The 24,528-nt window shown below is 36.5% G+C and overlaps 1 protein-coding gene across 12 annotated transcripts in view; it reads right to left on the minus strand.

Moving 5' to 3' along the window:
- Window positions 1–24,528, minus strand: part of LOC115213792 (protein FAM135A) — a 299,236-nt gene that overhangs the window by 102,860 nt on the left and 171,848 nt on the right. For 9 of the 12 annotated variants that reach the window (XM_036504965.1, XM_036504967.1, XM_036504970.1 and 6 more), the window contains 3 exons: window positions 13,114–13,184; window positions 8,465–8,488; window positions 1,911–2,084 (listed from right to left, as the gene is read on the minus strand). In XM_036504965.1, coding sequence (XP_036360858.1) covers window positions 1,911–2,084; window positions 8,465–8,488; window positions 13,114–13,184 — 269 coding nt within the window. The remainder of the gene's footprint in view (window positions 1–1,910; window positions 2,085–8,464; window positions 8,489–13,113; window positions 13,185–24,528) is intronic. The other 3 variants (XM_036504971.1, XM_036504966.1, XM_036504963.1) reach the window with 1 other exon arrangement.

Consider the following 24,528-nt stretch of genomic DNA (forward strand, 5'->3'; position numbering starts at 1 on the left):
TTACACAATGCCACCGTCTTAGAAAATCCAAAGATCTTTCAGCACAAGTTGATAATATACAGCAAAAGCATTATATAACCCATGGGAAAAAAAGGACATTAACATGTCAAAATTTGACAGAACAATAGTGACTGTTATGCCATTCACCTGAGGTGCTGCGGGACTACACTGACATAAATATTGAATCAGAAACATGATGGTATGTAAAGTATGTCGATTAACCTACTTGTAATTCATACAACAATAATGATACATAATCATTTACTTCTATAAAGAATCAAAGAGGATAATTGCCTATGAATATAGACAGGTATATCTGAGAAAACAATATTAGGGTCTATTAACATTAATAGAGCAAACTCTAATTAAATTGGCTAACTTAGTGTATCTTCATTGAGATGGTTAAGTGGTTAAGAAATTTGGTTCCAACCATGTGGTTTCAAGTTCAGTCCCACTGCATAGCAGCTTCAGTAAGTTTCTTCTACTATGACCTCAGGTCAACCAAAGCCCTGTGAGTGGATTTGGAAGACAGAAACTGAAAAAGAGCCCATTATATATGCATATAAATATATGTATACATTGTATGTGTGTGTGTGTTTATATGTGCAAGTGCACATTTGTGTCTCCTTGTCTTCATATCATGCAAAAGTTATGAACAAACATCACCATCATACATGCAGCATTCCTTGTTTCCAATATTCCATACCTTAGATATTCCTCACCCATTCATCTCTTATTTTCTCATCATCCTTATTGCTTTCCCTTCTACCAAGCCTCACACAACCCCCTACATCCAGTTCTTCCTTCCCGGAATGTTGGCCCTTTGGAATTAAATCTCACCTACCGATGCCTTTCCTGCAGGTATTGACTTGCAGTTGTATTAGCTTTATAAGAGTAGGCATTGTTGGACTTGATGACAAAAATCAGGACAGATTCCCATAGAGAGGGAGAAACGGGGGAGATTGGTGAGACGAAGGACTAGCTCTGGCACACAGTGTTTGAAAGAAAAGAAGGGACATTAACAGGGGTGGCAGCCTTGTTGGTTTATAGTAACTGAAGAAGTTTTCACTGTTTGAATGCGAAATTAAAGGATAGAAGGGAACAGATTTCAAGGAGATCTACTAAGTGTGTGCAGTGTAGAGTTAGCTGCCTAGTGGGCAGTGAAGACAGAGGCTTTCAATGTGAAGGCGGCAAGCTGGCAGAATTGTTAGCATGCTGGGTGAAATGCTTAGTGGTATTTCGTCTGCCGCTATGTTCTGAGTTCAAATTCCGCTGAGGTCGACTTTGCCTTTCATCCGTTCGGGGTCGATAAATTAAGTACCAGTTATGCATTGGGGTCGATGTAATCGACTTAATCCCTTTGTCTGTCCTTGTTTGTCCCCTCTATGTTTAGCCCCTTGAGGGCAATAAAGAATTAAGAGACTTTCAATGTGGGATTACTACATTCAGAACCCTTGCTGTTGTAAAAATAAGGGAAAGAGGATTCTGCTAAGTTGATAGATATTTTCTTGGCAATGGATCAGAAGTATCAGTTACAATTTGGAAGTTGGGATAGTATGAAGGCACTTTTCACAATTTGAATAGTAAAGCCTTAAAAGAGCAGTATTGCTGGACAAATACAACCAAGCTTCTTTTTTTTCTTTTAGTGGGGGGGGGGGAAGATCCCCATGTAGTTTAGGTTTTGTTTTTCTTGTCTAAACAGCTGCAGCAGAATTATGAGTGAACCACAAGGAAGGGATGTGGGTGCACGGGACACTGAGTAAAGAAAATGCTTTTGTATAAGAAGAGTAGTCCCTGGGGATTGCTGAAGACTCTATTTGCAAAATGTAAGAGAAAAATAGAAATCACAATATCAAACAGTCTGTTTGATCTTAGCTACTATACAAAAAAAGTTTGACTGTAATACTTACATGATGTAAGGTTGATGCAGAGCAACGAGCATACCATGTATAATAACTTCAATGGCTGAGAGATGAAAATAATCAAATAGAACAGGCACGTAGTGATGGAGACCTTTAGTTGGGCTAAAGTGTAAATTTAGAATGCGTTGGCTTACAAACTCCATTTTATCCAGGATATTAGCCCTAAAAAAGAAATTGTTAGAACATGTAATAATTTGTTTTGTACTTTCAAGCTGATTTATATAGATTAATATACATCAATCACAATATTAAAAACATTCAGAAGTGTTTTTAGCTTAACAAGATGCTATCACTACGGATTAGGATCATGGTTTATATATCATCTTCAATGGCATACGCAATTTTTGCTGGCTTAGTAGTTCATCTACTTTCAAATGTGTGTACTACAAAACACAACATTCTAAACAGGGAGAGCTATGTATTTTGCTAACTTCTGGTCCTATATCCAGCACAAATATTTTACCAGTTTTTCATTAAAACTGGCAAGATCTCACTTTTCCCACCTACCCTACAATGTCATTCTAAAAATAAACAATCACAATATCAAAATCTTGAAGATGCGAGATAATGCCTAATAAATTCAAAACAATGTGAATAAATAAGCATTACATTTAGCAGAGTAATCTGAATGTTAAAGGGTTAGGCTTTCTTGTCGATGAGTATTACAAAGGAAGTGATCGAGTAGTAGCAATGCTTCAAACCAATTTTATCACCATTGAAAACTGAGACCCCCCCATCCACGTCCAAATAAATGACAGCAGCTTTATCAGATTATCACCTATTCGTGACACCTCAAAGACAATTAGTTATTTCCCTGGTCAAATGTGCTTAGCCGCAAACAAATACCATACAATTAATGGAAACAAAGTATAGTTAACAAATGTTCCTCCACCTACCCACCCTTTAATTTCTTTTTTAGCATATAGTGCTAAGACTCCAGCTCTCACATGGATTTGAATTATGACATATTATGACATTTTGAATTATGACATATACTCACACTCCAGCCTCAGTTCAATAATTTCAATAATCACTACATCAAATGGATTAAAACGCCGCTGCCGTGATCTCATTCTCGCTCACAACATCATAAGCGGAAAGTGTAACCCCTCAAAAGAGCTGTTCTTCACTCCTGCTCCAGAGCGTCGGCTGCGGGGTCATTCCGAAAAGCTCTACCTGCGACGATTTCATCTCAATCGAAGGAGAGGAGCTTTCTCCGTCCGGGTTGCGGATCCGTAGAACAAGCTGCCAGACGAGATGGTGAAGATGCCGACGACCGCTTTGTTCAAAGTCTCCCTTGACCTCAAGTGGCCTGAACTCTTTACATGAACACCACCCTGTACTTAACTCCATGTCCCCCTACATGGCCTTGCTTTTTACTTTTGAGCCAAAAAATTAACTAACTAACTAATATCTACAAATTGTTTCAATCAGCATTTAAATCTGATCATTTTCATGACCTTTATAAGTTTATCAAAGAATGCAGCAGGCAAAACAATTCAGTGAGATAAAGTTAATAATCCAAAAGATAAAATTAATAATAGTCCAACCAATACCTACTGCTAATAATGAATTCTAACATTGGTATAAAGTTACACATGGGATGGGGCAGGGATATAGCCAATGAAATTAACCCCAGTACTTGAATGGCACTTACTTTATTGACCCCCGAAGAATGAAAAGGGAAAAAATTTACTACAATGGAAACTGAACTCCAAATGCAAAATGCCATAATTAGATACAACAAATCACTTCATCAAATAAAGAAAAAAATAACACAATTTAAGAAAATCATGTCAGGAATGTAAATTATAATTTAAAGGCATAATAATAATTTTATAGTGTTTCTCATTATGAAATAATATACAATTATTCAATTACCATGACAACCACAGGAAAGAAACAGAAAATTTATTTATTTATTAATAGTAATAGGAGTCACAATTATAAAGCCATTAATAACAACAATAATAAAATAACTCTTAAAAATAATTTCTTAGTAAGCATAAAGCCCTAAAGCAGAGGTGGGGAACCTTTTTAATACCAGGGCCAAGTTGCAAGGGTATGAAAACCAGTTAGGAAAGCACCTATACTGAGAAAAATAATAAATCTTCAATTTTACACAATCATAGATATGCAGCTTGTATCAAATTACTGTTTTGGTGCTAAATATGTGTGTGTGTGTGAGAGAGAGAGAGAGAGAGAGAGAGAGAGAGAGAGAGAGAGAGAGAGAGAGAGAGAGAGTGTGTGTGTGATGTGTATGTATGTATGAATATATTCAAATGTGAGTATCAGCAAACAGTTTCAAAATGGAATGTGGGCAATATTTTGTCCATAGGTAAGATGTTCCCCACTCCTGCCTTAGAGTAGGAGAAGGAAGAGGAATGGAATTTTGTGACCATCATGCCTTTTCCAAAGATATCAATGGAATAAGTGGAGACCAAAATTTGCTCAAAACCTTGTTTCACTGAATACATAGCATCACAGCATAACAACAGCAACCAGAACAACAACAATGATAACAACAACGATGATGACGATGATGATGGTGATGGTTTCTAAATCATGCATATAGTTAAGGTGCATGAGTTAAATAACAATTCTGAAAACATAAGTGATATGCTAGGATGTATGGATTCTTTACACTGTCTTTCCAACAACCTTGGGCACCTTTTTTGAATTCCATATGCTTAACATTCGTGGACATGCTTACACAATCAAGAAACATCACAGCACCCATGACATTCAGAAACATTTTTTCATGCTCCAAATTGCTGAAGCATGGAATAAACTATCTGCATCAGTGGTTAGCTGTCGAGATACTACACCCTTCAAACCTTCCATGCTTCCTGAAATTTGCCAACACTACACCCGATGCTCCCCACCCCAGTTTTCCTTTTTTTTTAAGACTTATTCACTGTTCACTTCCTGTGAATATTCTATGTCCTGTACATGCGGTTTTAACTACTTTTTCTGATGAATTGTAGTGCATCTGAGCACTGTATACTATAAGTTCATTATTACATTCAACTAGGAACTAGGAATCTTGATTCTCATATCTGATTTTATTTTGCAATGTTCAGATCCATTTTTATCTTCTAACGCAAGATTGGGAAGGCTTGTATATTGGTGGATGTTCTTTCCAGTCATTCAATTCTGGAGGAAGACTGGAACTTGAAATTAGCAAGGCAGAGTGGGGTGAGCAGATTAATGTTACAAAGCCTAATGGCTTAGTAAAGTAGTAGTAGAAAGTTCTGAATTTACAACATTATGCATTGATGTATAGAGCAAATTTGTAGAGATGAATCAATGAAGAGAATATATATCTTTTTTTTTTTTGCCTTGTTTAAGTTATTAGACTGTGGCCAGGCTAAGGCACTATCTTGAAATTTAAGTCAAATGAATCAATCCCAGTATGTTTTTTGAAGCCTGGTACTTATTCAATCAGTCTCTAAGTTATGGGGATGTAAACATAGCAACACCAGTTGTCAAGAAGTGGTGGGAGACAAACACAAACTTAAAGACACACACACACACACACACACATAACACACACACACATATGATGAGTTTCTTTCAGTGTCTGTCTACCAAATCCACTCACAAGGATTTGGTCAGCCCAAGACTATAGTAGAAGACACTTGCCCAAGGTGCTGTACACTGGGACTGAACCCTGGACCATGTAATTGGGAAGTCACGCCTGAACCTATACCATCACCTTGTATACATCAAGCTCTGATGAATTTGAAAGCAGAGATGTAAAGCACTAAATGAGATACTGCAAAACATCCAGAGCAGAATTCTGCTAACTCTGTCTCATAAGAATCCCTTTTTTTTCCTTTTTCTTTTTTTAATGATGATAATACAACAACAACAGTAACAAAAGCAACAACAATAACATTAACTACACTATGAAAGGTCTTAAGTCTTGAAAGTCATTTTTCTTTACAAAGAAACAAACAACAAAAATTGTGACAACAAAACAAATTGCAAAACCATCCACTGCAAAACACCATAAAAACCCATTTAAAAAACAAAATAGTCAAAATCAAATATTATAATAACATATAATCATAATCTAATAATATATTATAATAACATATAGTCAAAATCTGATATAGATATATTATTGTAATATATAATCCCAGTCCGATCACATATATTATAATAATATATAATCACAACCTGATGATATATTATAACAATATATAATCACAGCCTAATAAAATATCATAATAAATAATCACAGCCGAATAATATATTATCTCAATCCCATAATATATTTTAATATCTAATATATAATCTAAAACTATACAAATATATACCACAACTATATTATTTAATCAAAACCTAATAATATATAATAATAATATTATAATATAATATAACAATAATAATAATAATAATAATAATATGATATACAATAATAATATAATCACAATCTAATAAAATAAGGTTTTTTATTGAAAGCTGATTAATACACACACGCACGCATTTTTATTTTTTTACTTGTTTCAGTCATTATAGTGAGGCCATGCTGGGGCACTGCCCTGAAGAACTTTTAGTCAAATGAATCAACACCAGTATTGATTATTTTTTAAATCCTGGTGCTTATTTTCTCAATCTCTTTTGTCGAACCACTAAGTTATGGGGGACGTAAACACACCAACATCAGTTATCAAGTGGTAGTGGGGGGAACAAACACAAAGATACACACACAGATATTCATATACATATACGATGGGCTTGTTTCAGTTTTTATCTACCAAATCCACTCACCAAGCTTTGGTTGGCCTGTGGCTATAGTAGAAGACAGTTGCCCAAGATAATGTTCAACGGAGCTGAAACTGGAACCATATGGCTGAGAAACAAGTGCCTCTTACCACACAACCACGACTGTACCTTATATATATATATATATATATACATATACCATACCAGTACAGTCGTCTCTCTTGCATACCACATCTGATGCCTCTTACCCCAACTTTTATCTCAAGATGCTTTCAACACTGATATTGCACATCCAGCAAAACACACAAGCTTCATTTATTTCAAGCTTACACATTTCCTCAACTATCACATCCCATGTTTCACTGCCATGTAGCATTGCTGTTTCCACACAGGCATCATACAATCAGCCTTTCACTCTGAGAGACCCTTTGTTGCCTGCATAAGAAGGAGCTCTCTGAACTTTTCCCAGCCTAATCATATTCTCAGTTATGCTCTCGGCACATCTACCTCCACTACTAACTCGGTCACCTAGTTAACAGAAGCTATCTACTACCTCTAGCTTACCCCACTGACAGTTGATGGGGTCTATTTTCTGAGCATTTTCCCTGTTAACCTTCCTCTGAGATTGCTGCACCTTTTATGTGCTCAAAGCTTACACCAGGTGCATCTTATGGAGTTTCAACCTACGCCTTTCCTACAGATCAAGTAGGGCCATCTACCTGAAGAGATTTGTGATTTGTCTATGTTCCTATTTACTAAGACTTTGGTTTTTGCTAGTTTAACACTAAAGTCCTTCAATTGTAGACCTTGCTTCCATACCTGGAACTTCTCTAGTTCTGGTAGTGATTCAGCAATAAGAACAAGGTAATCAGCATAGAGGAGCTCCCAGAGGGGAAGCCTGTCTTAAATTCCTCTGTAATTGCCTGGAGGACTATGATGAACAAGATGGGGCTGAGGACCGATCCTTGGTGAACCCTTACTTGTACCTTGGTGAACCCCTACTTGTACCCTGAATTCTTCGCTATACTCATTGCCAACTCTCACCATACAGGTAGCATCCCTGTAGCTCTCACCAACCACTTGTCTATCTCTAGTTTCCACATTGACCATCAGATAAGGGATGAGGGGACCCTGTCAAAGGCTTCTACAAATCAGCAAAAGTGAAGTACAAGGGTTTATTCTTAGCTATGTATTTCTCCTTCAGCTGCCTTACCAGAAATATAGCATATATATATATATATATATATATATATATATATATAAAACCCACAAAAATCCTTATATTAAGATAAAATTATACAATATTTCTTCTCTCATAAGATTCTACATTTAAAAAAAAATACATATATATATATATATATATATATATATACACACACACACACACACACACACACACATAAATTAAATGTCAGTTTCAAAATAAAGAACAAAAACAGAACACATAAAGAATAACCACAACTGCACAAAAACTTCAGCATAACAAACCAGAGTATTTCTTGACATGCATGTAGACTGGCTGCAATTAACCTCCATCTCAAACGAAAGCAGACAGTGGCACGAAATAAAACACTAAAAAAATCAATCCAACACATACACACACACACATATACATATATATATGTGTGTGTGTATGTGTATATGAATGTATATATATATATATATAATATATATATATATATATATATATATATCAATGCAGTTTTATTTTCTAGAGGTGACATTTCGTCAATATGGAAGACGTGGGGATGACAAGGAAAAAGGTTTTGAAATAAAAATCAATAGAAATTTGATTTGCAGCATCTCACCTCTCAATTGAATATATACGATAACTGGAAAAAAGAAATTAATAATCAACTATATAGAATGTTGCTTTAAGTGTTTAACCCTTTCTTAATTTGAGAGTCCTAAAGTAAATGAGTAACTTTTTGTCTTGTATGTATCTTAATTTAATTTTATTTTTTTGTTTTTCGTATTAATTGTCTCAACCAGTGTATCCAAATTAAGATGCGGCTTTGTAGCTGCCCAAAATATAGGTTTCAGATTTTAGCACAATGCCAGTAATTTTGGGGGTGGAGTAAGTCGATTGCATCGGCCAAAATAAAGGATGAAAGACTTAAGTTGACTTCGGCAGGATTTGAACTCAGAATGTAAAGACATACAAAAATGCTGCTAAGCATTTTGCCTTGCATGCTAACGATTCAGCTAGCCCACTGAGAAACTACTCGAAACAATCAATAATCAAGTCAGATATTAGTGTTGGTATTTTCCACTTCATAATTATATAACACTGAACTTATAGAGTAAAAGGAAAGTGAACATATATGAGACTGCATTAGCAAAAGTCCTATGCTTTGAAAGGGTTAAACAGACAAAGAGTAGTATTGAGAGAGAGAGAGATTTACAAAGTATGTGTTTGTGTGTATGAAGCATCCAACTTTTCATGCTTGTTGAAGTAGATTTTCTACAGTTGGATGCCCCTCCTGCTGCTAACCTTCACTTGTTTCCAAGCAAAGTAATACTTTGCATGACCAGACATGTTGTCATAGAATATTGGAAATAAAGGACACCACTTGCATGATGGTGACAATCATTTACAACTATCATGTGATGCCGAGGCAAGGAGAGAGTAACATATACATATATATAAATATCATGGGTGGAGGAGCAGCTGTGTGGTGCACAGCTTGCTTACCAGCCACATAGTTCCGGGTTCAATCCCACTGTGTGGCACCTAGGGCAAGTGTCTTTTATTATAGTCTCAGGCCGACCAAAGCCTTCATCATCATCGTTTAACATCCGCTTTCCGTGCTAGCACCTTTGTGAGTGGATTTGGTAGATGGAAGCTCAAAGAAGCCCGTCATGTGTGTGTGTGTGTGTTTGTCCCTGCTTGCCTCACCTTCATCACTTGACAACCGATGTTGGTGTGTTTATGTCCCCGTAACTTAGCAGTTCAGCAAAAGAGACCGATCGAATAAGTACTAGGCTTACAAAGATTAAGTCCTGGTGTCAATTTGTTCAACTAAAGGCAGTGCTTCAGCATAGCCACAGTCAAATGACTGAAACAAATAAAAGAATAAAAGAAAGTGAGCTTTTTTGGTCAGCCTGGGACAATGGTAGAAAACACTTGCCCAAGGTGCTACGCAGAGGGACTGAACCCAAAACCATGTGGTTGGGAAGCAAACTTCTTACCGCACTGTCATACCTGAACCTATATACATATGTATGTATGTGTGTATTTATTTAAAGCAAGTGATCTAGAAATGCTTTCACCATATAGAAAACTCAAAACAATTTGTTGCTTATTAACTAGAACACAAACGTTAATTAATGAAGCATTATTAATCACATGCAAAATAACTTATAGAGAATATTAGCCATATTTACAAGTATAAAGTAAAAAAGGTAATCAATAGTGACATATTACGGAGATGTACTTGCATAGCCAAGTGACCTGATCTGAAATCGTGTGCTGGGACGAAAACAATTGCAGCGTAGGTGTTTATAAGCCATTTAAGAAACACACAAAAACCGTTAGATTCACTTCAACATTTAAATTTAATTTGTCAAAATATTTTTGTTGCTTTGAGACCGCGACCTGTTCACTGACAAAATTCTGTGCTGCAAAATTCCGAGTTGCAGCACAGAATTTTGTCAGTGAACAGGTCGCGGTCTCAAAGCAACAAAAATATTTTGACAAATTAAATTTAAATGTTGAAGTGAATCTAACGGTTTTTGTGTTTCTTAAATGGCTTATAAACACCTTCCATGCTGCAATATTGACATAGCTATCTTGTTCTTCCCTGATATATATACTGCTTCCTCTTCAAGTGAAATTATTTTTAATATTTAATTGTATTAAATAAACAAATCATATTATCAAAAAAAAACTTATGGAAACAGGCTTTGACAACTGTTACCATTTTGTTGGTCATGGGTCATGAAAGCTCTACGTCTACTGGACCTACTAGAAATAACAACTGTAATGTCCTTGATAAATTGGTCTGCCATCTGCTTGCTCTATTACTATTTCATGAAAAATGAAACACATTTAATTCACAAATACAGAAATTAGCCTCAACTTCAAAGAGTATATTTACAATATTTATTCCTTCACACCATTACAGTCAACACAAATTATAATCATCATCAGATGTCATATTCCTAGATTCAATCCAGAAATACTAATTGCTAAACTAAATAAATGTAGTAATGTCCTTATCTACAAAGTCACTCATCCAATTCTAGGTCATTTGTATTTACTTTTCAGTAATGACAGCTACATGGAACAGTGAGCTTACTGACTGACTCTGTGTTATCAGTAAGTGCTATATGCACTGTTGCTTTACTGTATGTATATGTTGCTTCTCAGCCATACATAAAATACTTGCTGATTACAAAATCAGTAAGCACACCACTAACATTAGTTCAAGATGCATGCTATTATTAAAAAGTAAATTAAAATAACCTAAAATGGAAACATTACTTGGTCTTATGCCAGTAGCTTAATGCAGCAGTCTCCAAACAGACCGGTTTCAAGCAAGACAAATTTTCCATGGATTGGAGGATCACACACGTAACAAAACACAAAGAAGTGCATAATATATAATTTAATCATTACATATACAATGAATTTATATTATATATATATATATATGTGTGTGTGTGTGTGTGGAGGTGCAATGGCCCAGTGGTTAGGGCAGCGGACTCGCGGTCGGAGGATCGCGGTTTCGATTCCCAGACCAGATGTTGTGTGTGCTTATTGAGCGAAAACAACTAAAAGCTCCACGAGGCTCCGGCAGGGGGTAGTGATCCCTGCTGTACTCTTTCACCACTCTTTCTTCTGTTGGCCTGCTCACTTAGCCAGCGGGGTGGCATCGTTCGAAGGCTAAAACAATGCAAACGCATTGTGACCAGCGATGTGTAACAACATCTGATGGTCTGGTCAGTATTATATATATATATATATATATATATATATATATATAATACATCCATACTGCAATAGTCAATGAAATAGAAATAAGATTTTAGAATTTATTCTTTCTGTTAAGCCCAGGATCAAATGTTCCACTGCCCAGTGTTGGGAACATCTGGCTTAATGAATAAGGGTATCACTACCCTTAGCTTAGAATTAAAGCTCCTTATTTGAATCCTGCTGGGTACAACAATTCTTTTTGAATTTACAAAATCAATCTAACAATCTATCAATCAAATATACTCTTTCAAATACTTGAACCTCACTATTAAATGTATTAAGACTACTACCCAACAACAAAAGAAAGCTATGTTTATCAAAATCAAAACCATAAAACCTAGAACACATAACAAAACGAAACCAACAATGTTACATTGATGAAAACAACAGTGGAGATGTAGTTGATACACCACTTAGTTACTAAGATAACAGGGTTCTCACTCTGTATAAAGTAATTGTGTTATACTGGAATATGTGATCAAAGAGTCAGTAGTCATAACATCTGGAGTGTACTGGAGTACATGATCAAACAGTAGAATATACACAGTGTGTTAAGGTTGAGTGTCACTGCTAAATATTTAACCATCTACACCTGTGTAATTTGTCTGTTTGCTCAGAATTGCTTTCTTACTGGCACAATGCCTTTCATACAGAAATGATGCATTTCCCAATTATATCATCAGTGTAAGTGAAGTGATTTTGACCACAAGAAGCAACCAAGACACAAATTCAGTTTGCAAAGGAGTCTAATTTAGTCTACAGCATCACGTTCTTCTCTTTATCAGAATTGATCAAAGCCACTCAAAGCTACTCAATAAGGTTGTAACAGGAATAGTACCAGCTGACTCATTAGTATCAGTAATATCAGAGTAGGGTAGGATTACATAGTAACAGTATCAACAGAAAGGTAACCATAGTAACATCAGGTTAAGTCACACAATAAATATAAACTTAACCGTTAATATAAACAATAAACATAAACTTAACCGTTAACATCAAACAAGAAAAGAGAGTAGGTCAAATGCAAAACTATCAGTATCAATGGCCCAAATAACAAAAGTAAATAGCTTCCTTATAACAAATTATTTATCCTGCTCTAATCCTGAGAAACACTAAGTCACATGATCTTAACATTTACATACTTGTTGATAAGACGTTTGTTTTCTTTTAACAAGATATGCTACAATTTGTCTTGTGCATAAAAAACACAATTATTTTCAGATATTTTTATCGAAAAAAAAAACTAAACAATTCAAGTCATGCTCAACTTAAATACCGTTATTAAACACAAAATCAAATCATATGTTCAATGTTTTTCCGTCTGACTGTATTATAAATCAACTTTTTGCTGAGTGGGTTTAGTCTAGTTATTTCATAATATTGAAAGTGCAGTTTTAGAATAATAACCAGAATTTAATGCATGGCATACAAAAACGAACAATTTTACAACAATAAACACACAAACATTTGAATACTTACTCTTGTTCTTCTTCGACGAACCATAACTCCACAACCAGTTGTAGTCCCAAGTATTCAAGTGTTTCATTAACCTGAAAATTTCCGAAGAGGATATTTCATGTAATTACATTTGATAAACAGAATATTTGAGTATAAGTTCATTGATAATGAATTTATACCAAGTATTCCACTGTGTCATCAAGGCCATACTTTATTCTACATTAGGTAATCTGCAATAGGAAAGGTATCCTAACTCTGCAACGATTTGTGTAACATTGGCTTAATTCAACAGAAATCAAATTTAGGAATCAATGTTATAGGCACTTCTGATCCCTAAAAGGATCAAAAATGCATTCATAACCATTTTCCCATGCTAGGATAGATTGAGCAGGTTTCTGAATATCTACTCACCACTTACCAAGGTCCTTCATCACCAAACACCCACAGCAACAGAGAAAAACCCACCCATTTCTGTTGTTTTGATTTTGTTCATTTGGCATGGCTTCCATCACTGGATGTCCTCCCATCACAAAACACTTTTCAACATGACCTAGGAGTAGTTTATTGTGCTGCTGACAGTAGAGAGATTATTTCTATCAAGACTAAAGAGTAACACAAACTACTTTACAGCGATATTTGCAGACGGTCTTCTTTTAACATGTATTCTATCTTACATTTATCATCATCATCATTTAGTGTCCACTTTCCATGCTAGCATGGGTTGGACGGTTCAACTGGTGTCTGGGAAGCCAGAAGGCTGCACCAGGCCCAGTCTGATTTGGCAATGTTTCTACGGCTGGATGCCCTTCCTAACACCAACCACTCCGAGAGTGTAGTGGGTGCTTTTTACATGCCACCGGCACAGGTGCCAGATGAGGCTGGCAAACGGCCACGATCAGATGGTGCTTTTTACATGCCACTGGCACAGAGGCCAGGTGAGGCTGGCAAATGGCCACAATCGGATGGTGCTTTTTACGTGCCACCGGCACGGAGGCCAGTCAGGGCGGCGCTGGCAACGGCCACGTTTGGATGGTTCTCTTACGTGCCACCGGCACTGGTATCACAGCTACAATTTCCATTGATGTTGATCGATATCGATTTCAATCTTGATTTATATTTGTATATTTTATCTTATAACTCAATGCATAAATCATTGCCCTAACATTTCAGAATTTTGTTAAGTACATATTACCTGACAACATTCCAGTTAAGAGGTTCAAATAACCAACATCCTTATACCACCTACCAGTAATAATTTCATTTCTGTGGTAGAACTTCAAGACTATAAAACATTTCCAATCCACAACTACTAACACAACTTGGTAGAAGCTATAGAAGGGTTTACTATGCTTCTGCATTTCCAGATATATTATAAGCAATGTTGGCTACATCTGAAGAACGAGCACTAGAAGACTACCATACCAACACTTGTGGGGGTAACACCACATGCACTGGAGAATCCAGCACAGTGCACCAAAGAAGATATGGGCAAAACAAACTGAGGAAGACCTGAAGTCACAGTGCCTTGACTTCAAACATGCTAAGGCCAACACCATAGATTAGAAAGCATGCAATAAAATCATCTCCAGAGTGCGTCGTCTGGTGACACTCACGGCAGCATATTAGTTCAGCGAACAGCCTCTCACTTGGGTTGCCAGGTTAAGATTTTACTTAATTACTTGAAGAAAGAAAGAAGAGAATTTCAAAAATCCCTCACATGTTCTGTGAGTCAGAGAAGTCAGCTGTCTTCTTTGATATCCTTGCTTCTACATAAGCTGTTCACAAATAGGCTGAAATAGGGTCACAATCATAGCTGTATGATTAAGTTCACTTTGCAATCAAATGATCCAAAACTCAATCCTACTGTGTGACTCTTAGTCTAGGTGTCCTGTGCCACTGCCTTGAATTAACCCAAAACTTGTGACTGCAACTGGACAGATAAAAACAATGTAGAAGCCCATCCAATGGGCTGTATTTATTCTTGGGTAGCAGACTTTATCCAGTACCTGGGTTAACCCTTTGCATGTTCTGTGTATTACATGTGACACACAGTACATATTTCCTGGAATCCATGCATCATACTTGTAACACATTCCCAATTTGCTTTCAACCACCAGAGTATCCTAGGACTCATGAAATGTAAGTTTATATTACTCAGAATGTATAAAACAAGAACTAACTCAAAGTTTGTAAACAAGTATGGACATTAAGGACAAACTTTTGAAAACACTTTAAACAGGTAAAGGGTTAAAACAACCACTGGGCTACTGGTTACCTTAAACAGAGTCCCCTCAGTTGCAAGTATTTTGATTAAATCAGCAGTCTAAGGATAGTTCCATATATGGTTATGCTGCTTCTTACAACAGCCCCCTTTGTAGTAGTTTCTTCCCCCACTTCCTCACTAATCTTCGAGGTCCTTTCTTCATATCATAACCAACAAACAAAAACAAACAAAAAGAATAGCAAGAAAACAGACATATCAGTAATGTTTAACTTGTCTGAGGTAGAGTTTGCACAGGAAATGATGAACTTAGTGCTTTTATGGCCCTTTCTATCACAAGCCAGTCTCATTTAAAGAAAAAGTGGCATATATTTTCAGCCAATCATCATGTCCCTCACACAGGAACCCACTCTAATCTTTGCAATCAACAAACTAAAACTCTTAACTCACATACAAATTCTTTGTATTTACAATCATAAAATAAATATTTGCCATTGAACTGAATAGAAATTGACAATGCAATCATTTTCTTGAATTTAATTTAAGCCTTTCTATAAATTAATATCTGTAGTGATCACAAAAAGTATAATCTCTCTCTCTCTCTCTCTCTCTCTCTCTCTCTCTCTCTCTCTCTCTCTCTATCTATCTATCTATCTATCTCTCTCTTTCTCTCTTCCTTGTGTGTTTAAGCTTTTAAAATTCATTCCTTACTGAATGCAACCCAAGGCTTACTAAAGCTCAAATTAAATTAAGAGGCACGCGTAAAAGGATTTAACATCTCATGGGGCAATATCATAAACTAATGCTTTCCTGATAAATTAAATAACAATGGAAACAAACCTGTCCTTATTTTAATATCTAGCTTTAGTGAGTAAATAATTTTGACATTGATTCACACACACACACACACAAATAAGATACCCACTACCATATAAGGACAGACCTATTACACATGTACAAAGTAATACATATTATCCTTGAAAAATAGTGTAAACATAACTAAAAGGACTATTGGAATTTAACTGAAAATAATGGTGTACAGCACAAAAAAGCAAAATTAAGAATCCATAAATAACAAACAACTCTCTCTCTCTCTCTCTCTCTCTCTATATATATATATATATAATATATATATATATATATATCAATCTATTCTATCTATCTAATCTAACTATCTATTTAGTTGTCTGTCTGTCTATATATCTATCTAACTAATATAGCAATTAACTAACCAATTTTCTGGCATCTAACAGCACAGGAACTTCATTGTCATCATCATCATCAGGCAGAATCTACTGGGACAGATTTTCTACAGCTGAATGCCCTTCCTGTCACTAACCCTCACCTGTTTACAGGCAAGGTAACATTCCCCCATGGACAGACATGTTTTCAAAGAAGATTGGAAAAAGAACAACAACTTGTACGAAGGTCATACACATTACAATCATCACATGATGTCAAAACAAAGAAAAACAAACACACACATAATATATAAATATATACATATATATGTATGTATGTATGTATATATATATATATATATATATATATATATATATAATGCTTCACCAACTCATCCCAGGTCTTCCTGGGTCTACCTCTTCCACAGGTTCCCTCAACTGCTAGGGTGTGGCACTCTTTCACACAGCTATCAACATCCATTCTCGCCACATGACCATACCAGCACAGTTGTCACTCTTGCACACCACAGCTGATGCTTCTTAGGTCCAACCTTTCTCTCAGGGCACTATATATATATAGACCCAGGAAGACCTGGGATGAGTTGGTGAAGCATGACCTTCAAACATTGGGCCTCACCAAGGCAATGATTAGTGACCAGGACCTCTGAAAATATGCTGTGCTGCAGAAGACTCAGCAAGCTACTGTAGAAGACACTTGCTCAAGGCACCACACAGTGGGACCGAACCCGGAACCATGTGGTTAGTAAGCAAGCTACTTGCCACATAGCCATGCCTATGCCTATATATATATATATAATATATATATATATATATATAATGCTTCACCAACTCATCCCAGGTCTTCCTGGGTCTACCTCTTCCACAGGTTCCCTCAACTGCTAGGGTGTGGCACTCTTTCACACAGCTATCAACATCCATTCTCGCCACATGACCATACCAGCACAGTTGTCACTCTTGCACACCACAGCTGATGCTTCTTAGGTCCAACCTTTCTCTCAGGGCACTATATATATATAGACCCAGGAAGACCTGGGATGAGTTGGTGAAGCATGACCTTCAAACATTGGGCCTCACCAAGGCAATGATTAGTGACCAGGACCTCTGAAAATATGCTGTGCTGCAGAAGACTCAGCAAGCTACTGTAGAAGACACTTGCTCAAGGCACCACACAGTGGGACCGAACCCGGAACCATGTGGTTAGTAAGCAAGCTACTTGCCACATAGCCATGCCTATGCCTATATATATATATATATATATATATATATATATGTAGGCACAGGCATGGCTGTGTGGTAAGAAGCTTACTTCCCGATCACATGGTTCTAGATTCAATCCCACTGCAGGGCACCTTGAGCAAGTGTCTTATGCTATAGCCTCGAGCCAACAAAAGCTTTGTGAGTTGATTTGGTTGATGGGAACTGAAAGAAGTCCATTATGTATGTGTATGTGTTTCTGTCTGTGTTTGTCCCCACCACCACCACTTGACAACTGGTGTTGGTTTGTTTATATCCATGTAACTTAGAGTTTAACAAAAAGGACCGATAGAATAAGTACCAGGCTTAAAAGAAAAATAAGGGCTGAAGTCAATTCATTCAACTAAAAGTTCTTCAAGGCAGTACCCCAGTATGGCCACAGTCTAGTGATTGAAACAGATAAATGTAACAAGCTACTTTCAGTTTCCATCTCCCAAATCTACTCACAAGGTTTTGATCAGCCTAGTATCAGCTGTGCCAAATGGCAACTGCCCAAGGGGTCACACAACGAAATTAAACCTGAAAGCACATATTTTGGAACTTCTTAAGCACACAGTCATGCCTACACCCAGGGACTACATTTCAAATCATCTACTTCCAGCATGTGAGTCAAATTTTTCCAACCAAACTGCCAGCCAAAGAAAGGTCCGTCAATTTATACAGCAAGACAACTTTGGAGGACCAAAATAGTCCATAGTTTCAATGCTTACATTACATGTTTACACCACATAATACATTGACTTGTATTCTTTTATTTGCTTCAGTCATTTGACTGTGGTTATACTGGAGCACCGCCTTAAAGGGTTTTAGTCAAAGAACTCAACCCCAAAACTTATTCTTTGTAAGTCTAGTAATTATTCTATTGGGCTCTTATGACAAACCACTAAGTTACATGGACATAAACACACCAGCATCAGTTATCAAGTGATGGCAGAGGGACAAACACAGACACACACACATACACACACATAAATACATACATATACATTTATATGATGGGCTTCTTTCAGTTTCTCTCTACCAAATCCACTCTCAAGGTTTTGATCAGCCTGAGGCTATAGTAGAAGACATTGGACAAGGTGCTATGCTGTGGGACTGAACCCAGAATCATATGGTTGGGAAGTAAGCATCTTACCATAAAGCCACTGGAAAATACAGTAATATCTACTAATGCTTTCTAAGTCAGGATATGTGCTGAGATTTGACATTTTTATTCAAAGAAGAATACAAATTACTCATAAAGTATGAAACTTTTTCACAACAGTTTTTGAAACTAACAAAGAAATCTAACAGATAATAAATGATAAGACTATATCTGAATACTCAGAGATGTCTAGATTCAGTAATGATGCCATTACTACATCATATTAATAATAAAACAACAATATCTATCAAAGCTATTAAGACAAAAAAAATCATCTTAATTACAAAACATGATTCTGGCATTAATACTTTCCTTAGATTATTAAGGAGAATTTCCTGAAAGCAAATTTTCTTTGAGGATATTAAAGATAATTATTGCAACCTCCATCAAGCAAGTGCTTCTACAGAGTCATCAGGAATAACAATGCAATATGGTTGATTTAAATCATTTGCTTTAGTTTCTGCATACAGATATATATATATATATATATATATATATATATATATATATAAAATAGAAGTCTGACTGTTATTCAGATTCTAAAAACAGACATATCTCAAACAATTGTACGTATTATGATAGATCTATTATGTGATTAATTCTAACCTTTTACAAAGGCAGATGTCATTAAATCAGGTTTGAACATATTTACTAGAGATGTTTAAAGCTTTCTCTAGGTTTCTGGATACTAACAACAGCATCATGCAAATCATATGGTTTACAAAAGTAACAGAGATAATAACACCCAGCATTTGCAAGGGACTAGGCAAGTTACACTGGTGAATACTATAGACCTATTGAAATTCTGAGAATAAGTATGTATATGTATATATATATATATATATGGGGGGAGAGAGAGTTTTTGAAGTGATGTACAGATAATGTATATTTAGAAGAAGGTAGTCAGAATGTTGGATGATTATATAAATTTTTTAATTTTTTACATTTTATTTACATTTTTAGCGCTTTCTTCCATTATCGGAAGACGATAAAAATGTAAATAGATAAAAATAATATATATAATCATCCAACATTCTGACTACCTTATTATTCTAAATACACATGTATGTATGTATGGATGGATGGATGGATGGATGGATGGATGGATGGATGGATGGATGGATGGATGGATGGATGGATGGATGGATGGATGGATGGATATCATTTTAATTAATATACACAGTATTTAGAATTTTGCTACTTTTAGTTTAATCTGTCACTGAATGCAGTGTTTTTGGTGATCTTAATAACAGATTAGTAAACTCTGTATGTGTGTGTGTGTGTGTGTAGCCTAAAAGACTGCTTTACGATACATGGCATATTTTACAAATATGCTTGTTCAAATATCAAAACAGCATGAAACTATAAATAGCTCTTTCAGCTGTGTATTTAATTTGGGATAGACTGTGTGTGTGTGTGTGTGTGTGTGTGTGGTGTGTGTCTGGTGCTTTACATTCCAATTAGTTCCATGCCATTTCCATCATCATCAATATATTCGTGGCCGTTGCCTGCACCACCCTGACTGGCCTCCATGCTGGTGGCACGTAAAAAGCACCATCCGACCGTGGCTGTTGCCAGCCACGCCTGTCCTCCTTGCCTGTGGCACGTAAAAAGCACCATCCGATCGTGGTCGTTTGCCAGCCTTGTCTGGCACGTAAAAAGTACCCACTACACTCATGGAGTGGTTGGCGTTAGGAAGGGCATCCAGCCATAGAAACATTGCCAGATCAGACTGGGCCTGGTGCAGCCTTCTGGCTTCCCAGACCCCAGCTGAACTGTCCAACCCATGCTAGCATGGAAAGCAGACGCTAAACGATGATGATGATGATATATAGTTATATTTCAGGATGGTCTTTTTTGTTTTTTGCCAAATAAAAACATGCTATATACTCATTTTTCACTTCAGCTTTGTCATTGTTCTTATTTTAGTGTCTTTTGTCTTAAATCTTTTGTCAAAATCAGCCTGTGACCTCTTCAATAACTCTCCAGCTGAAATCCATGGACTAAACAGAACAGGAGGGGGGACATATGGGATGGAGAGTTGCTGAAGAGGTCACAAGATATTCGATAAAAGATTTCAGACAAAGGACACTAAAATAAGAACAATAATAACGCTGAAGTGAAGAAAAACTATATAGAGCATGGGTTTATTTGGCAAAAACAAAAAAAAAATTACCATCCTGAAATACAACAATATTTGTTTCAACACAATTTCACATCAGGAATCTTGCAAATCAAATACATAAATGTAAACATATATATACATATATATATAATATATGTATGTGTGTCACATATCCAGTTGTAAAAATCCTGCCAAAACAGTCACAGAATTCTGGCTCCTAGTAAACCGTCTCACCCATGCCAGCATGGAAGGCAGACGTTAAATGATGATGATGATATCCATACATACATATATATATATATATATATATACATACATACATATTTACATATATATATATATAGTTAATCCAAACAAGAAAGCACAAAAAAACACAACAACGCGAGGACGTGGAACAAATATAGTATTATTGGATGCTCAGGAAAGAAGGAAAGAAGGAGGGTTTAACGTTTCGAGTGGAGCTCTTCGTCGGAAACATAAGAGAAGGAAAGACCCAGAGAAGGGAAGACAGAGGAAAAAAAAATCACCAACGGTACACATGAGGTCACATTTTGAAAGACCGGAAGGAAATGGGTGAAGAAAGGTGTTTTCAAAGACAGGAGAGTGGTTCTGTCAAAGACAGGAGAATGGTAGAGGAAGAGGAATGTGTGTGTATATATATATATATACATGTATGCACATACATATGTATGTAAATCAAAATCAAATTAGATGACTGGCATCCGTGCTAGCGGAGTGCAGAGAGTACCATATGAGTGTAATCGTTGACAGAGCAGCTAACCAGCTTCTGTGCCAGTGGCACATAAAAGGCACCATTTGAGTGTGATCGTTAGCAACGTCGCCTTACTGGCACTTGTGCGCATGCTAGTAGGGCACCAAGAGCACCATCCAAGCATGATCGTTGCCAGAGCAGCTAACTGGCTTCTGTGCAGGAGGCATGTAAAAGTGCACCATTCGAGCGTGATCGTTACCAGCATCGCCTTACTGCCACCTGTGCCGGTAGCATGTGTAAAAAGATCTGAGCGAAGTCATTGCCAGTACCACCTGACTGGCTTCCATGCCGGTGGCACATAAAAAGCACCCACTACACTCTCTGAGTGGTTGGCATTAGGAAGGGCATCCAGCTGTAGAAACTCTGCCAGACCAAGATTGGAGCCTGGTGCAGCCATCTGGTTCGCCAGCCCTCAGTCAAAATCATCCAATCCATGCTAGCATGGAAAGTGGACGTTAAACGATGATGATGATGATGATGACATGTATGTACACTGTGTATGTGTGTGTGTGTATATATATATATATATATACATACATATAGCAATGCTGGTGTTCATAGCACCCTTAGTCTCTTTTTAGTGATGGTGAATTATGATATACACACACACATGCACATACATGCATACAAGCAAACCTTATCAGGTCAGAATAATCATATAAAATAATCTTGAAAATAACTCTGTTCGATTTCATACCCTAGTATATTATCTCTTTAACTTGGTTTGGTCACTGGGCAGTGACCACGCAGGAGTACTGCCCCAAAGGGTTTAATCAAATAAATTTACCCTAGTAGTTATTTTTTCAAGCCAGGTACTTATTCTATCAGTCTCTTTTGCCGAACCATTAAGTTACAGGAACAAAAACAAACCAGCAACAGTTGTCAAGCAATGGTGGGCAACAAACAGAACACAAAACAAAGGCACACACACACATGTGCATATATGTGTGTGTGTGTGTGTGTGTGCCTTAGTTTTGTGTTCTGTTTGTTGCCCACCACTGCTGGGTTCGGCTGCTCTGCATTGATAAGGGACAAATACCCTGAAACTAGTATGCAAATGCCTGACTAGCAAGGGAAAGCGGCTGACCTCCCCTGTTCAAAGGTTATAATGGACACAGGTCCGTGTGTCACATAGCTAGCTAGAGGCGATGGCCTCTTAGAGCTAATCAACACCAGCATTCATCCTATATTTCTGGACTGCCATATTAGCTTGGCAATAACTATTAATATCCAGTACAGCTGACCATAGTCTCCTTTAGAGTCACTTAGAAATTTTAATATTTATATATATATATATATATATATATATATATATGAATGATAGGCTTCAGGCTTCTTTCAGTTTCCATCTGACAAATACACTAACAAGGCTTTGGTCAATCAGTGCTACAGTAGAAGATACTTGCCCAAGGTGCTGTACAGTGGGACTGAACCCAAGACCACATGGTTGAGAAGCAAGTTTTTCACACACAGGACCATGTCTGCACCTAAACATTTTTTTTTTAATCCTTGTAGTCAAATTACATATTAACATTGTCAAATATCAAATACAGTTTGTTAATAAGAGTTTAAGTCTTCATCACAGACAAAAATAAATTTTAAACTTCATCACAAAATTCTTTCTCTTTTCCTTAATTTTTTTTTATTGCTATTTCACATTATTTATCATCAACCACGTTTGTTTAAACTTCACAGTTGTTGACTTGCACTGAATGCTTAAATGCCCCTCATGTTATGCTAAGCAGGTAAGAAAGAAGAACTGTTTCGACAAGCAAACATATCCATGTTATAATACAAGAAGCTACAAGGAGAAATAATTTGCTTATTAATTAGAGACCAAACTCTTGTGTATTGGGAATTACATTGTGAGACAGAGCAATAAATCAAACAAAAGTCCTTAATAGCTTTAGAGCGATTGTTATTCATTTTTGCTTGATTACAAATGTAGTAAGTAATCACGTGCTGGTGTTAAAGTTATCAATACATGCAATGTACACATAACACAATAGATTATCAATACAATAAAAGCTTGTTTCGAAGTATGACTACAGCACAGAAACTCTGCCACAGCTAAGGATCAACTCTAAATATTTGAATGGACGTACATGCCAGACTATTTGTTCCGTGTGGTGTCCTTTGATAAGAAGTTAATAAAACCTTAAACTAATATAAACAGGCCATTCATCTGCTTGCTCTGAACAAATACTCTCAACACAGCATTATTACTATTTTCTTATAAGTTAATTACATCTCCAATATTTATTTGTTTTGAACAGACCAATTTTGATAGGGCAGAACAAAGGCAAGATTATGGCTCCAAATGTATAGTTAAAAAAAAGTTTGCTTCCCAACCACGTGGTTTTGGGTTCAATCTTACTACATGTCACATTGTACATCTACTACTACAACCTAAGGATAACCAAAGTCGTGTGGGTGGATCTGGCTGATGAAAACTGATCTGAAAGAAGCTTGTTGTGTGTGTTTGTCTTCTTATTTTGACATTGCTACATAGCTACAAATAAGTGTCACCAACATACAAGGAGTATCATTCATTTCTATTCTTCTGTGGAAACATGTCCGGACATGGGGCAGTGTTAGCTTGCTTGGAATCAGGGTTGGCAACAGGAAGGACATCCAGCTGTAGAAAATCTGCCTCAATTAATTCTATCCAACTTATGCAAGCAGGGAAAAATAGATGCTAAAATTAATGATGACGAT

The sequence above is a fragment of the Octopus sinensis genome, linkage group LG7, assembly GCF_006345805.1.
Source record: "Octopus sinensis linkage group LG7, ASM634580v1, whole genome shotgun sequence".
Taxonomy (NCBI): Eukaryota; Metazoa; Mollusca; class Cephalopoda; order Octopoda; family Octopodidae; genus Octopus; species Octopus sinensis.